At 44.7% G+C, this 16393-nt stretch overlaps 1 protein-coding gene and 1 pseudogene across 4 annotated transcripts; one reads left to right on the forward strand and one right to left on the reverse strand.

Moving 5' to 3' along the window:
- Positions 1-37, forward strand: part of Gm6185 (predicted gene 6185) — a 56470-nt pseudogene extending 56433 nt beyond the window's left edge.
- Positions 4976-16074, reverse strand: Prdx6 (peroxiredoxin 6). Of its 4 annotated transcripts, none has more exons than NM_001303408.1 (6): positions 15886-16074; positions 14223-14333; positions 12121-12277; positions 9060-9206; positions 8439-8585; positions 4976-6713 (listed from the first exon to the last, which is right to left on the reverse strand). In NM_001303408.1, the coding sequence occupies exons 2-6, from the start codon at positions 14243-14245 to the stop codon at positions 6585-6587; spliced, it is 603 nt and encodes a 200-aa protein (NP_001290337.1). In that variant the 5' UTR covers positions 14246-14333; positions 15886-16074; the 3' UTR covers positions 4976-6584. The 4 variants fall into 4 exon arrangements, 3 of the variants coding, with proteins under 3 accessions (NP_001290337.1, NP_031479.1, XP_030099023.1); XM_030243163.1 differs by having other exon boundaries at positions 5873-6713; positions 15621-16030; NM_007453.4 differs by lacking the exon at positions 14223-14333.
- Positions 16075-16393: the final 319 nt, after the last annotated feature.

Below are 16393 nucleotides of genomic sequence, written 5' to 3' on the forward strand. Positions count from 1 at the left end.
GACCAAGAAAGACTATAACTGGAAGAGAAAAGATGAGGTAATAAACTGGGCAATTGGGATAGGTTTTCCTTCTTGTGACTATTAACATACACAGCTACAAATAAGTTGCGTAAATCAGGTGCGGTGGCACATGCCTATAATCCCAGCACTTGAGAGGGCGTGCCGGAGGACCTGGAGCTTCAGGTCATTCTTAGCTACCTAGCAAGTCTGAGGGCAGCCCAAGCTGTGTGAGACCCTGTTTCTAAATAAATATACAAATACATAGTGAGATGAGGGAGCAAAGTGCAGTGAGGAAAGACGACTTGTTACAACTCACTGGATTGGCCTAACTGAGACAAAGCTAATCTGTATTGCTTAAAAACTAAAATTAGGGAACATTGTTTTGAATCGTGTAACTTTGAGGGCTGGGGAAATGGCTCAGTGGCTAGTGTGTTTACTCAACAAGCTTTGAGGACCCTAAGTTTGGATACCCCATCTTCATGGAAAAGCTGGGCATGGCAGCAAGCACACTGCTGTGGCTTGTGAATAGGAAGGACAGGTGGATTGTGGGGTTCCCTAGCCAGCCAGTCTAAAAACTGTTCCAGGCTCAATAAAAGACCTTGCCTCAAAAATAAAATAAAGGAAAAAATGGAGGCACGATAGGGGAGCTATCTGAGTACGCCATCCTTTGCTCGCCTTCTGGGCACAGGCATGGCGGCATGCTCACATGTACACATATACATGTACAACATGGACACACCCAGTTTTTCTCTCCTCATTCTTTCTTGATCCTTACTTCAGAAAGTAAGGATCTGTGGGGAGAGGAGGGACACCCAGCAAGCTCAGACCCAAGCGGGGTTCCAAGCATTCATGCTTCTCCCTTTTGGGGTGTGCTACTGGGGAGGCCGGACAGCTGGGCCTCTAAAGTCACAGACAGATTGTGGGTGTCTTCCTAGAGTATCATCCAAATGAACTGCTAGCTTCCTTAAACTAACAGTTTCATAGTCAACATTATTGAGTAGGATGGCAAACTTATTTGGATTTTTAAAGATAAAGACGGAACCTTTAAAAAGTATTAGTTTATTTAATTAAAGTATTATTACATCATTTCTCCCTCCCTCTTTGCTCTCTAACTCCTCTCATGTTCCTCAAATTTATGGCGTCTTATTTTTTAAATTATTGTTGTTACACTCATGTGTGTGTGTGAATAAATATAAAACTCTATTTGGGCAAAGAAAAGCAAACAAAACAGAACCAACCTCATTCTATAGAAAGAGAAGGGTTCTCAGCACTCCCATTGGTAACTCACAACCATCTCTCTAATTCAGGGGATCTAGGTACTGCAGACATACATACATACATGCAGGGAAAACACCCAGGCACATAAAATAAAAATAAATGACTAAATAAAAATTAAAAATATACATGTTGATCATAGTGTAACTCAGAGCCCTTAGTATGTAAGTTCTTTTAAGGGTAAACGTGCCAGATAATGAAATAGAAACCTTTCCTTAACTATTGATTCCATTTAACTGGTAAGAAGCCTTTTGCGAAGTACTCATAGTCTAATATCTTTGACTTTCTTTTGCAGTTTGAAAGTGGACACCTCTTTAGAAAGGCATTTTAATGAGACAGCTCTGGTGTGTGGAGTCAGGTAAAGGCAGATCTGATGGCGTAGCACAAATGACGCCAACTTAGAAACTGCTCCAACTGTTCACTGCTGCATTTATTTTATAAGCTATTCATGGGCTGCCGCGAACACCTCAGATCTTCAGTAGTTGCATTACACTTGAGATACGCAAAATTCTTCAAGGATAGTATAAAATCTTTTAAAACTTAGTGATGGGACTCTTCCCCTGGCTGAGCACAAGCCGTAAACAGTAAGCTGGCAAATGAGACGTAGGTACAGTTAATGCGGTGGTCTATACCACCGCATTTATTTATATATATTTATATATATATAAATACCTGCAGATTTCACCTGTGAAACTGTCGTACTTAGTGACTCTCTGACATTCTGTATCTTCCCTCTCTAGCTTAAGGTGCGGAGGCTGGGGAAACGCTCCACAGTCTTGGTTACTGGGAACAGCGTTTGGGAGGAGTCTGCAATCTCACACTGCGAAGTCCTGTCTGATGGAACTTCCTGCTTTATTTTTCGAAGTCAAATAAAGGTGAATGCTATGGTTAATGAATAACTGCTCAGAATCCGTTATTCCTTCTCACTTCAACCAGATGGAGTATATATGATAGTTTCAAGGAAACAAGGATAGATGTAAGTAAGTAAGTAAATAAATAAATAAATAAACAAACAAACAAACAAATAAATAATATGGGAGAGAAAGCAGAAGCTTGCAACCCTTCTCAGGGCAGGTCCTGCGTGGCCTTAGGTGTGTCAGGAAATACGAGGTGTGGCTGCACACTGCTGAAACCTGACTGTACTTGAGAGCTTCATTTCTTCTGATCTGGTATGTCCGGTGCTGTTGCTTTTTTGTGCCTCATGCACACTCATCCTTGGCCTTGGCCTCTCGAGTCCATGAAACATCGATATCGCCGGGTACCCCACTTGCTTTTCAGGAATGGTGTAAAGAGCTTTCAAACAAGGTGGAGGGCTGCTTAGTTTTGATGTCAGTTTGCCACAACAGAGACCTGAGGAGAGAGCCTCAGTTGAGGAATTACCTAGATGGGGTGGGCCCGCGGTCAATTTTGTGATGGGGGTTGTCTTGACTGTTAACTGATGTAGGAGGATCCTGTCTCTTGGGGTGGTACCACTTCAAGGGTGGGGCCCTGAACTGTTTAAGGGAGAAAAAAATAGAAGCATCAAGCACAGGCACATTTACTCTTCTTTGCTCTTGTGGATGTGATATGACCAGTTCTTGCCCAAAATGACTTCCCCAAAATGATGGCCTAGAACCTAAATGAGATAAGCCCTTCTCCACCTGTTATTTCTGGTCAGGGTGTTTTATCACTACTGTAGAGAAACAAAAGCAGGTACCTTTGCCTTTGAGAGCGGAACAGACACTGGTGAGCGACAACAGTATTGCTCTGCCTGTCACCGTACCTGGACTCTATATATGGTTCTATGGTCCCAGTCTCTGGGCTCTTCATTTTAATGGACCGCTCAGTATGTTTAGTGCATACATAACCTTGCTCTCAGGTATAGGTGGAATAGATGTACTAGAAAAAGGCATAAGCTTTATGGCCTTGCCTAGGAGGCATATTAGCATGTAGCTGAAATGATTAGAAGACAGCACTTCCCTCGATGTATACAGAACGTGTTCTGCTTCAGATGACTAGAAAACAAATAGGACAGTTTCCTGAGAGTAGAAATGATCAAAGACTAGGTTTCCTCTCTCTGCTCTGTTACTCACTTGTTCAGTCTCATACTGTGGTTGTGTGCGTTTTAAATCACATCAAGTAAGAGAAAAAAACCAATCCCTCCCACCACCAAAACCAAGCAAAACAACAACAATTAAAAAAAAAAAAAACCCGCCTCAGCTTTGGGGCTGGAGAGATGGCTCAGCGCTTAAGAGCACTGACTGCTCTCCCAGAGGTCCTGAGTTCAATTCCCAGCAACCACATGGTGGCTCACAACCATCTATAATGAGATCGGATGCCCTCTTCTGGTGTGTCTGAAGACAGCTACAGTGTACTCACATACATGAAATAAATAAATCTTAAAAAACAAAAAAAACCCAAAACCCTGCAAGGAACCCCGTTCCCCCAAATCCTGCTAACTAGCTAAAGAATTACTTTAGAAGCCCAGCATGGAGGCTCACACCTAGAATCCTAGCACTTGGGAAGTAAAATTAGATCAAAAGTTCAAGGCCAGCCTATACAATACTGTCTCAAAGAAACAAACTGCTAGGAATCTTCTATTTGTGTCTCATAGGCAAGAAGTAATTACACACAGGGGTTTCTAAACCTGTCAGTCAGAAGAGGATGGTAATGACTTTAAAAAAAAATTAATTTATGTGTATGCATCCAGGTGGAGGCAGAGGACAACCTTTGGTGTCCTTCAGGAGCTGACCACCTTATCTTCAAACAGAATCTCTCAGTGGGACCTGGGACTCGAAGAGTAGCTTGGGTTGGTTGGACAGGGAGACCCAGAGATACAGCTGTCTCTTGACTCCTCGGCAGCGGGGTTACAAGCATGCCAGCACCATACGTGGCATTTTATGTAGGCACCGGAGACTGTATGGCAAGCACTTCACAACATGCATGGCTTTAAACAAGAAGGGACAATGAGGGAGGCCATGCCTGGGTGCTGCTTGTAGGACCTGACAGCTCAACTCCATCATTTAGACAGTCATCTCTCCTGCTGACCATGGAGATGAAACCAGCTTTGACAAAACCAGAGTTCACCTTGTCACTGTGACCTTCTTAGAAGGCTATACTATGCTTGAACCTAAAGCATTTAATGCAGCAAGAGACATATGAACTAATTCCAATCCTTCGTTTCTAGGGCTAGGGTCAGTGGCACACACACCTTTAATCCCAGCTGTTGGGAGGCAGGGGCAAGTGAGTCTCTGAGAATTTGAGGCTAGCTTGGGCTACATAGTGAGTTCCTGTTTCAAATCAAATTTTAAAAAGCCAATTCCTTGTTTCTTACAGGCATAATTCTGTTTTGAAAATCCAAAATACCAAAACTGTTTAGTGAAAAGTACCAGAATTCAATTATTCCCAACCCCCCCCATGACAGGGTTTCTCTGTATAGCCCTGGCTGTCCTGGAACACACTTTGTAGACCAGGCTGTCCTCGAACTCAGAAATCCGCCTGCCTCTGCCTCCCAAGTGCTGGGATTAAAGGCGTGTGCCACCACCACCCGGCTCATTTTTTTTTTTAAGCATTTTTATGCTGACATCAATGTGAGTAAAATAGTCAAAATACCAAGATTTAGGAGTTTGAGTGAGGAGGAGCAACAATATTTGTGGGGATGAGGGAGAAAATGATGAGTTTGCTAAATCAATGGCACAGTCAACACAAGACTCACATTTGCATGATCAACAATGGCAGTTTAGATTTTGAACTTTTGTCATCAAAGCTGATGGCATAGGGCATGATGGTAACATTTGTAATCTGAGCCCCTGGGGAGCTGTGGCAGCAGGAAAGATTTCAGGTCTAGCCTGGGCTACATACAAAACAAGCCAGTATCATAAACACACAAAAACCAGAAACGCCTCAACAGGAACTGGAAGCCAGACTTCCCATTAAAAGCAGGGACCAAAGTAATTACGTGTGTAATGGAAAAGAGCAAGCAGTGAGGTGCCTCCTAGGAGGAGGATGACCTAGGACCCACCACTGCCTTGAATTTAACTCTCCAGCTTGACACCTAGAAATAAACATCCCATGCTCAAGCCAGGCATCTTTGTTACAACCTAGACTAAGACTCACAATGACTTGGACTAGTAGCACTGTATCTAAGTTGGAATGAAACCATTCAGTTCAGAGTAGAAAAACAAAATATACCACTATCTCAGAGCTTACACTAATGAGGCCAGACTACCTAACCATTAGTGGTTCTCAACCTTCCTAATGTTGCGGTGACCCCTAAACATAAAATTATTTTTGTTTCTGCTTCCTAACTGTAAATTCGCTATCGTTATGAACTGTAATGTAAATATTTTCCATTGGTCCTTGGTGACCAAAGAGGTTATGAGCCACAAGTTGAGAACCTCTGAGAAGGTGCACACCTGTTCACAAGACTTAGGAGAACAGGAACCAAGGAATTAGCCTAACATACATGTAGGAATTCATCCTTCAGTGGCTTCCAGTTCATGCGGAGACTCATGTTGTTGGAGAAACATACCCATGCTATTCCCAGCAAGAAGGAAGCATGCCTGTGCAATAGACATGCTAGAGTCTAAGATAGTAGTACTTTAAAACATGACAACGGTTTTCTGATCAGGATTTTATTTGTTGAACCTCAAAAAGCAGAATTCAGAAATGGCCACCCACTACTAGGACACTGAGTGGTAAAACACTGTCACCGCCCGTCTTTTATAAGGTGCGTTCACAGGCAGACATCACCAGAGAGCAGATGTGGAAACTCTAGGAGGTACATGCGCACTCTTGGGAGGCGAAAGGCTTTCTGAGCCCACTTCGATAGAAACTTACAATAGATTCCCTGTAAGAATTCTCCCGGCTGTCCCCACTTTTTATTTACTAAAAATACAGAATCGAAAGCTTCTCCCTATGTCAGTGCTCTCCAAAATGGGTAACAGAAGATTCAGTTCGGAAAGATACAAAAGGTGTTTCATCATTCTAGCACAGAGCCCACACTGACACTACCTTGTTTGCTGATCAAAGACCCTACAGAGACCTAAGGAATCTTCAATACATAATTCGTTTCAAAGAGAGCCAGTCAGTAGGGCACTGTGACAGGCAGAGGGGCAGAATGCTGGCGAAGGCACAGAGTAAAGAATCCCGAGAAGGTTTTGGTGCCATTTCCATTTAATGACCCAGTAGTATAGCGAGCGATCTACAGGACCGGCTGTGATCATGCCACGATCTTTCTACGGACCTGCTGCAAGGACCCACGGCTGCCAGCTGACATCCTCAGGCCCCAGTACTGGATGTGCAGATGCAGCCCCAATTTCCGCAAAGACTTAAGGCTGGGGTGTATAACGGAGGTATTTTTTGCCAGACGGGAGCTCTTTGGTGAAGACTCCTTTAGGGAAACATTGTTTGGCTTCCTCTTCGGAGAGGGTGGGAACTACCATCACGCTCTCTCCCTTCTGTTGGGAGACATTAAGAATGGTGCAATTCAACCTTACAGTAATGGTAAAAGGTCTCGAAGAATTAACTATGGAAAAGTGGTAAATGAACATATTCTTTACTCTCTCTTCTTTGAGGAACTCGTTTTACAAATTGACTTTTGACATGTTAGGAGAGTATTTCTCCATCGTAAGTAGGAACAGTCTTGTTTTAAATTCCATCATAGCTGGCCACTACTCCTTTAAAGTTTAACTCAAAATCTACTGCCCTCAAAATCCCCCAGTTTACAGATACTATTGGATTGTATCAGGCTAAATTGCCTCTCACCTCCCATCCCCTACCCCTAGTTGCCGAAAATGTAGATGACTTGCCAGACAGAAAAATCAAAACCCAATACTCAACACCCAGCAGACAGCAGCACTTAAAGACTCTCTTGGTGCACTACCTTGTCCTATTTATCTATCTGCAGAGATCTTGCTTAGGTATATTACAAGTTTATAAACCATCTGAGGGTAGTAGCGTACGTCCGTCACCTCAGCACACCAGAGCCTGAGGCAGATTAAGGGTCCAAGGCCAGCCTCCGTGGAGATGGAGTCAGAAGGTAGAGTGCTTGTCTGGTATGCATGAAGCCCTAGGTTTAGTTCCCAGGATTATTTATAACTGGTCATGGTGACACATGCTCAACATCCTAGCACTTGATGCAGAAGTAAAATGGTCAATTTTGAGGCCAACCTGGGTAACACGAGACCATCACACACACTCACACACACACACACACACACACACACACACTCACACTCTCACTCACCACGTTTCTGAGCAAGCTTCAAAGACTATATGTTTAAAAGGTTGGCACTTAAGAGAAAAATGCTACACCATCAGTACACCAAGTTACAGTTACACAGTCGCTGGGACAGAGGCCAGTCAAACTTTGCTTCCCTCCTGATTTTTGAGACAGGACCTTGCTATGTAACTTAGGCTGAATTTGAGCTTATCCTCCAGCTGTGGCCTCTGGAATGCAAGGACCACAAGTTCCACCCAACAAGGAATATTTTGCTCATCAGGTAATAGATGTAAGGCTTTTAAAAATGTTGTCTATGTTAAAGTATTCTGTATCTGAAAAGGAAATGTTTCATATGTGGGCATTTTTTTGGATATGGAGTGTACATGCACTTTCCAGTTGAACATTCCTAACCTCCAAAAACTGAAATGTGTCATGTATCATGTCCAAGAAGACTTGGGGGGCTGGTGAGATGGCTCAGCGGGTAAGAACACCCGACTGCTCTTCCGAAGGTCCAGAGTTCAAATCCCAGCAACCACATGGTGGCTCACAACCATCCGTAACGAGATCTGACTCCCTCTTCTGGAGTGTCTGAAGACAGCTACAGTGTACTTACATATAATCAATAAATAAATCTTAAAAAAAAAAAGAAAAGAAAAAAAAAGAAAAACCAAGAAGTCTTGGATTTTGGAGCGCTTTGGAGCTGGGATTTTGGGGTTACGAATGTTTAACTTCTGGGATCACTGTGACCTATATCTGTTGGAATTATGTAGGGTTAGCAAAAACCACAGTTTGTGTTTTATACAAAACAGTGTGAATGAACTCTTAAACAAATCCTCCTGGGACACTCTACTGGGACAATAGAAAAAGGCCCAAGAAACCCACATCCTGAAAGTGGCCATGAGAGACTGTCCTTTGGATCTTTCTGGCAAGCTGGGCATCCAGTTCTTAAGAGCAGTTTTACCTTCCAGTCAACTGGGGTGGCAACCGGCTTTGTGCCTGTCAGCTGGAGAGAGTCAACCACTCTGAGAATCTCATCAAAGTTCCTGCCCGTGGTGGCAGGGTAGAGGATAGACAGCTTCAGTTTCTTGTCAGGGCCAAAAATGAACACCTGTAAAGCACACAGGAGGCCTTCGTTAGTACATGACGGTAAAGCTGCTTCTGACACTCAGCATCATGAGCTCTATACACCTCTTTTCCCCTTAGTCCAGGGAAGAAAACAGAACTGGCAGAGGAAAATGGAGTTTATTACTAGGTAGCCAAAGGAGGGAGGGAAAGACTCCTCCTAGTCTGTCCACCCTTCCTCTAACACAGAGGGGTCCTCAACCTTCCCAATGCTGCGACCCTCATGTGATTCCCCCAAGTTATTTTATTGCTACTTCATAACTGTAATTTTGCTACTGTTATGAATCATGATGTAAATACTGATAGGAAGAATATTCTGTGTGTGACCCCTGTGAAAAGGTTGTTTGACCCCCCCCAAAGGGGTCATGACCCCAAAGGCTGAGAACCACTGCTCTAACATGCACAACTGTACATATTCCTCTTGTATTGGCTCAAGCATTCACACAGCCTTCTGACTCACCACACGGGCCGTCACAGGCATGTTGTTAGCGTCCTTCTCGACTGGATCCAACATGCCCAAAAGGATGGCAAGGTCCCTGCCCTTATCATCAATGATGGGAAATGGCAACTTTTCCGTGGGTGTTTCACCATTGTAAGCATTGATGTCCTGAAACAAGAGAAAAGGGGAGTGAGACTCTTAAAGCTGACACGGGTCTGTCTCTGCATCTCACCAGGCTGAGAATCACCACTCTGCAAGCCAAGGAACCACCATCACAAGCCCTCGAAGGGATCTTAATAAGATGCGTGAACGGGTACTCCTCACCTCAAGCAATTACTCACTCGAAGGAATATTAGCAGAAGGTAACTAGGAGAGTTTAGGAAGTGGGTTTCAAGTTAGAAAGAGGTGAGTTTATTGTTCACACGAAGCTCAGAGTGGATAGCGACTGACAGGACAGCAGCAGACAGATTCAAAGCAGTTGGGACTGTTGTGCATTCCTCTGAAGATGAGAGGAAATATAAACCTCTCTGAAATGGCTAGCATATTTAGTTTTACTGTCCGAAGCCACCCTTTGTGGTGGGTCACTGGCTACATGTTATTTAGTCACCAGCCAAATTAGAACCATTAGTTTCCTGACAGCACACCTAGAGCTTCCCTATGTAATCAGTTATAGATCAAAGCTGGGCACTGCCTTTGGACATTTGAATTTAGTTTCCATTCCAGAAGAACACAAGTTTGGAAGCTTCTAAGAAGGCAGAAGAAAGGAGCCCAGGCATGCTCCTACTTAGATGTGTTTCATAACGACTGACAGTGACGATGAGCTCTGAACTCCTCTGTGATTTATTTACATTTTGATGTTGACAGACATTATTGAGTATTGATACATTAACTCCTGACCTCAGAGACACCAAAGAACCATGTTATTTACTTTGTCTTTATTTTATTCTTAGCCAGGACAATTTCGCCCTTTGCCATCTAGCAGAGAGAGAACGTTGAGGTTTAGATCCTTTTCAACTGGGTGAGCTCGAGCAAGTCATTCCAATAATCACTGGCTTATAGCAAAGGGCTTTGCCAGAATCTAATGAGAAACTGCCCACGAGGAAGCAGTGGAAGTGCCAGTCACCCACTGCCAAGGAATGCAGAATGAAAATCCACCTCTGGGAAGATGACAACCCTGCTTGATCTCCTATGCGTCACCCCTTTGATCCTAGACATTTAGGATTAATCGGTGTGAAATGCTAATGGGCTATAGCCCAATGCCCACACCGAAATGCTATCTTTTATTCAATTTCATGTGACTGAAAGTGCTCATTATATACATACAAATGGGAGGTATTATGTGGTATATTGGAGCAAAGCTGATTAAAACATCCGGTCCAAATACTTGTAAATACTTTTTTGCCCAAAGCAGACAATTTCAATCCATTTATTCAACAAATCCTGACTGTCACCTATCCTGAGAACTTTTCTAGCAGTGAACTAGTTTATTCCTGCTGGGCCCTACACTCCCAAGGGGGCTAAAATAGTGACCAGACAAGCAATATGCAGAGATTCAGACAAGGGCTAAAGAGGAAATATGAAGTATGATCAGGTGTTATAAGGTGCCATTTGAGGCAAAATAACAAAGCAGTATAGTACAGGTAAGGTGGGGGGTGCATTCAATACGGGGTGCCAATGAATGGGTGTGGATAAACCAGACAGGGCTAGGGTTGAGAAAACATGAGGAGTTAAGAACGACCCTGGAGTTTCAACTTAGCAACTCCAAAATGTAGCAGCTATTAGCTGGGATGAATCAAATCTCGGAATAGACAATGGCATCTGCTTTCATACATGTTGGGTTCAACATGTCTGCATGGCCAAGGGAGGTGCCATGGAGGCCATGTTTTACTACCTGGGGACCAGGAGAGTCCTGACAGATGGGACTCTGAGAAGCAGTTCCTGGATGTTATCATTAGTTTATCTTGGTGAGTGGAAGAGCTCTCACCAAGGGGGAAAGCGAGTCCACCAATGGAACAAACCCAGGCAAACTTCAGCACCAATTAGGGACTGGGAGACAATGAAGAGCAATTATTCTAAGTATGGACAGCTGGAGGTAGCATCCTGAAAAGCCAGAGCAGAGGGAAGGTTTAGAGAGATGAACTGGGCTGAATTCTGATAACCAGGAGAGTCAGTGTCTGAGAAGCTATTGTTGGATACAACAACACAGAGATCACTCCAAAGTTGAAGTCTGACTTTCAGTTAACTAGTAACCCCTACACCTGAGGTTTACACACACTTTTATCTCAGAAATCAAGTTATATTCTACGAAACTTCAGACTTATAGCACATGCCATTCAATGCCTTCTGATACAGAGGAGGGGAAAGCAGAGTGGCTTTTCCTATTCTCTTACTAAGGAACACAAAGACTTCCCTGACCTCTTTGGTCATCGGCAAGTGTACAGGCATTTCCCCATCCAATAACCAATCCGTTCTACATGTATACACCATCACTGAGTCGTCAATACAACTCAACTTGGACATTACCTACCTACAGAGATAGCAGACTCCACAGAAGGATCAGATCAAGACGATTACCCCAGCTTTTGATACCAAACACAAGTTCCAAGCTGACTAAACATTTGGGACTCTCAGGATCCTTTCTTTGGGACTGGTTAACTTGTTGGAACTTACAGAATTTAGGGACACGCATTTACAAAGGAAGCAGATGGATAGATGTACAAATCCAGGATGGAGCCTCTATGCCCCAGGTATACCCAACCTTCCAGGAAAGCCCACTCATTTAGCAATCCAGATCATGCAACTCTCTTAGGATTCGTATGGCATCTTCACTGCATAGGCACAGTGGGTTAAATCATCAACCACTGATGCACAGTTCAACCTGCAGCGGCTTCTCCCCCTAGTCCTGCCTGGTTCTGTTCAAAGCTGTGGTCAATCAATCAATCAATCAATCATCACTAGCATATAATCAAAAGACACCACATCTCGGAAGTCATAAAGTCTATTAGGAATGTATGGGAGGCAACAAGAAAGGAGAAATATATATCACACACACACATATATACCTCAGATCATAGAACTATACCTTGCTCCAGGCAAGATGATCCTCAACACTGTCTATTGAAAGAGCAATCAACTTAACATTCCTCTTGGCAAACTCTGGCGCCAGCTTTGCAGCTCTGCCAAGTTCTGTGGTGCACACTGGGGTAAAGTCCCGTGGGTGGGAAAAGAGAATGCCCCATCTGCAATGAAGAAGAAGGTCACAACTGAATGGACAGTCACCATCACCATGCAGAATAACTCAGTATTTGTACTTAGAAACGTCTGCATAATGAAGACATTTAAACCTTTTGAGTTCCAACCTTGTCTCCATAGAAGCCCAAGTTGACAGCTCAAATATCTATCAATAGATAAAACTTCATACGTCAAGTATATAAGATTCAAGATAAATGGTTCGGAAGGATTCATTTTAGGGCATCACTTTAAAAAACCAGAACAACAAAAAAAGCCCTGCAGATCAGGTTGGCCTTGAACTCAGATCAGCCTCTGCCTCCCAGAGTGCTTGAGACTAAAGGTATGGACCACCACACCCAGCCACACACTGTGACTCCTTTTCAGTCAATAAAATTTGTGCTATTCAAGTCAAGCACCCTATTGAAATACTCCTTAAGCTGTTTGTGTTTTTTTTTCTAGCACAGTCCTTGAAATTCATCACCTACTAAGCCCCAAATTCAAACAGATGCCTGATTACAATAATAAACAGATTATGTAACCCGGAGCAGAGAGAGTCTAGCCTCAGGCTTGTAGGTAACTAAAAGTCAGCTTGGCACTTGGCTTTCTGGAAGCAGGCAGATAGAAAATCTTTCATAAAGCCACTCGACTGACCTAACCTGTAAAACAAGGCGCTCATATTTGCACCACGACAAAATACGTCTTAAGAGTTGCAGTTTCTGACTTTAGACCAAGCAGGTAGAAAATACAGATACCCTACAATGTACACTCCCCCCACATCTACTTAGTACTTAGGTGAAGATTACAATTGAATCCATATCTAAGGTTAATACTGTACAGATTTTGCGGATGATTCAAACTGAGTTCCCAAGGAACTTCCAGAGTACAACTCCTTCTCCTTGGCAACAGCTCTTTCGAGCTCAAAGGAAAACTCGGCACGAAGTCCTCTACAATGCCACTGCTGGAGCTGGGCAGGGCCAAGGTCCCAAACTAGAAGATTACTCAATCTGGCCTAGATGCAGGGCATCCGGGCAAACCTTGCTGAACACGAAGAACACAGCAGACAAAGCTACTGCCTTCCACCTAACCTGCCACTCAACTCAAGGTGGCAAGGCCTAAAAGAATGGGAGGCCCTGAGGCAATGCTTGAAGATTGTGGAGATGAGTGATGGCTAGGGTTTTTTTGTTTTTGTTTTTTTTTTTAATACGGGGCAGGAAGAGCAACACACATCTTTAATCTAGCTGCCATATTTAGGCCTTAGGTTCTATGGAAAAGGACCAATGGTGGTCAGATGAGACTTAAGAGAAAGGCTCCGTAAGTTGCAGGGAAAAAAAGGAACAGCATTTCTTTATGTACTGTTCTAGGAGTGATGAATTAGAATTTTATTTTACTTTTTTAATTGCGAGGCAATGAGTTTTGCCGAGTCATGCTGCTGAACTGTATTTCCGCCCCTTCACACACACCAGCGGATCGGACCTCAGGGTATTCCAAGAATGCCTGGGCTCCCTACCCTTTGGAGAAATTCAATGGCATTATGCCATTTCCTTCCTCATTTTCAAAAGACAAAAGGTTTCCTCCCTCTAACAGAATCGTCTCTCCTACCAGAAAACCTGTGGCACAGGTGTTTTGATCAGTGAGGAACCCTGGGATATATAAGATGCTCTTCCACATCCACAGACCATACAAACCTACTCAAACCCACTCAAACCCACACGGCTCCCCAAACCTTCAGCTGTTTCTAATTATCAGGGGGTTAAGTAATGCTTAAAGTTCATTTTCCTTTTCTCCTCCAAAGGATCTTTGAGTCTGTCAGGGGCAAACTGACTTGCGATCATCTACAGAACAGAGTTTGGAAACACTAGTCAAATCCCTTGTATTAGAAATGACACACAGGGTGGAAAAGTCCTTCTCGGTTATTGCAGGCGTATCATGACTTATGTTTGTTCATAAATTTACCTCATCTTAAGATGCCACTTCATCTGCTTATTTAGTTGCTATTTAGGGACAAAGCCTCACTAAGTTGGCTTGGCCTTGAAGTTAGGATCTTCCCAACTGTCTCCTCAGCAGCTGGAATAAAACAGTTGCATCCAGATCTAGATCAATAAACAATCCCTAAGATTCCCGCCCCCGACTCTATAGTGTGGCTATCTTCACAGCACACGCGCTTTAGATTCATATTTATCTCTCATCCTTACAGATGAAGCGCTCCAGCAAGCCCTCACATTTCCTGGGGGTGTGGGCTGCAGACAGGAATGGGAAGGAACACTGTGTAAATCGTTGGCAGTCTTGGATAAATATTAACACTAGATTTTGAGTGATGAGTCTGGCTGGCATGCTTATTTTTAGACTTTTCTCCTGCAAGGCCTGAGGGTTCCATTTGCTACTTCTTCTAGTCTACCTTTCTCTTTTAAAAGCTCTGCTTCCCCTTAGTCAGGAGGAGCCAAACTCACCTCAGGAAAGATTCTCTAATGCTTCCTTTCCTGCCTGGTCACGGAGTAGTTTCATAAACTGCTCTGTCCTCACGTACATACATACATACATACATACATACATACATACATACATACATACTAGATACGAAAAGGACACAGACAGACCCAAGAGTTTGTTTATTCAGTGTCATTGGGCACTGAAACTCCAGAACCACAACATAGCCTGACGCGTATGCAAAAAGCGGACTGAAACTAAGCATCTTACAATGTGTGCATTCAGGAGCTGTAAAACTAAGACAAAATCGGTGCATACCTAGCCACTGTGGCCACCACTGTTGTTATCAGCAGCAAGGCCAGGCGCTGATGCAAAGCAGAGGGGGAGGGGACCACTGGGAAACAAAAGAGTCTCCAAGTGGGGAGGCACACGTGTCCTAGCCTTGGAATGGCCTAGAGTGGCAAAATGGTCGCAGCCTTTCCCTCAAAGCATTGCTTCTTCTAGAATCACGGTCACGCCTACAGAGTGTTTCTGGGTGCTCCCAAAGCTGTTACATATAATCTTATTTTTGACCTCTGAAGGAGGCTCTGGACAAAAAGTCTTTTGGCTACTTACTTGGCACCGTAGTTTTGTTTTGTTTTTTAATTCAGAAGTCCGCAAACACTCCCCGAAGTTAAGAGGAACCCAGATAACGTCGGGACAGCCCTTAATTTGTGGCTGTGTGCTCTAACTTTGACCTTAGGCACCCACCTTCCGCAAGGTACAACTTCTAGAGCGGCAGGAGGGCGGGCAGTGCGACCCTGGGCAAGCGTCCCGGGAAATGACCTCAAACACCGAGCAACCCTGCCCCACCTCCCCTGGGCTTTCAGATCGACCCCGACACAAACCCAACACTGTTTACAAAACCAGGTTAAACAGACAACAAACCGTCCTCGGCAAGGACCTCCTTTCCCATGCCAGGCCAGCCACGCTGGGTCAGGGAAGGATCCGCTGATCGGCGTAGGGCCGGGCAGAGGTCGCAGGTCCCCAGCAATGCCCGGTGATGCTCGGCAGGACCCCGGCGGCGGGCACGTGCGGGAACCGGTGAGGGGCTAAGCCAGAGACCCGCCGCGGCCGAGCGCAACCCGGAAAGAAGCGAGGCAGGTAGCTCTGGGGACCCGTCACCTGGCAGGGCAACGCGGTGGCCACTTACGAATCTCCCAGGAAATCGTGGAAGCGGATGCGGCCGATGGTGGTATTGGCCTCAAAGTTGGGGGCTTCGTCCCCGAGAAGCAACCCTCCGGGCATGGCGGCAGTGGTGACGCTGAGAACAAGGAGGCGCAGCCGCAGCAGTGAGCAGCGGGCGGGCTCCTGCGGAGACCTAGATCAGTGCTGGCCGAGTGGGCGGGGCTGGGGCGGGGCTGGGGCGGGGTGGGGCGACCGCGAGTCTGGCGGCTGCGGTTCTTCACGTGGAGCTTGCAGGCAAGGGAGATTCTGGAGCTAAAGAAGGCCACGTGCAATAGGAAGGAAGCGCAAGACCGAGAATTGCGGGGACTTGTAGATCTGGCGGCTCTGCAAAGATGCTCTAGGAGAAGGCGGAATTAGCGCAAATCCTCTGACATTCTCACCCCTGTTGGACTTACAATTTAGAGGTCTTGGGGTATAGCCCTCTTTTACTATGAGCATCTAGTAGTTGGCTGAATGACTGACTACTCAGCCAA

The sequence above is a fragment of the Mus musculus genome, chromosome 1, assembly GCF_000001635.26.
Source record: "Mus musculus strain C57BL/6J chromosome 1, GRCm38.p6 C57BL/6J".
NCBI classification, from domain to species: domain Eukaryota; kingdom Metazoa; phylum Chordata; class Mammalia; order Rodentia; family Muridae; genus Mus; species Mus musculus.

Excerpts from the sequence above, each read along its gene's own strand:
- Prdx6 (NM_007453.4), bottom strand. The coding sequence starts at position 15,980 with ATGCCCGGAGGGTTGCTTCTCGGGGACGAAGCCCCCAACTTTGAGGCC. Across the intron at positions 12,278-15,885 it reads CACGATTTCCTGGGAGATTC|ATGGGGCATTCTCTTTTCCC; the intron begins GTAAGTGGCCAC and ends TCTTCATTGCAG. Across the intron at positions 6,714-8,438 it reads CCACCCCAGTTGACTGGAAG|AAGGGAGAGAGCGTGATGGT; the intron begins GTAAAACTGCTC and ends GTCTCCCAACAG.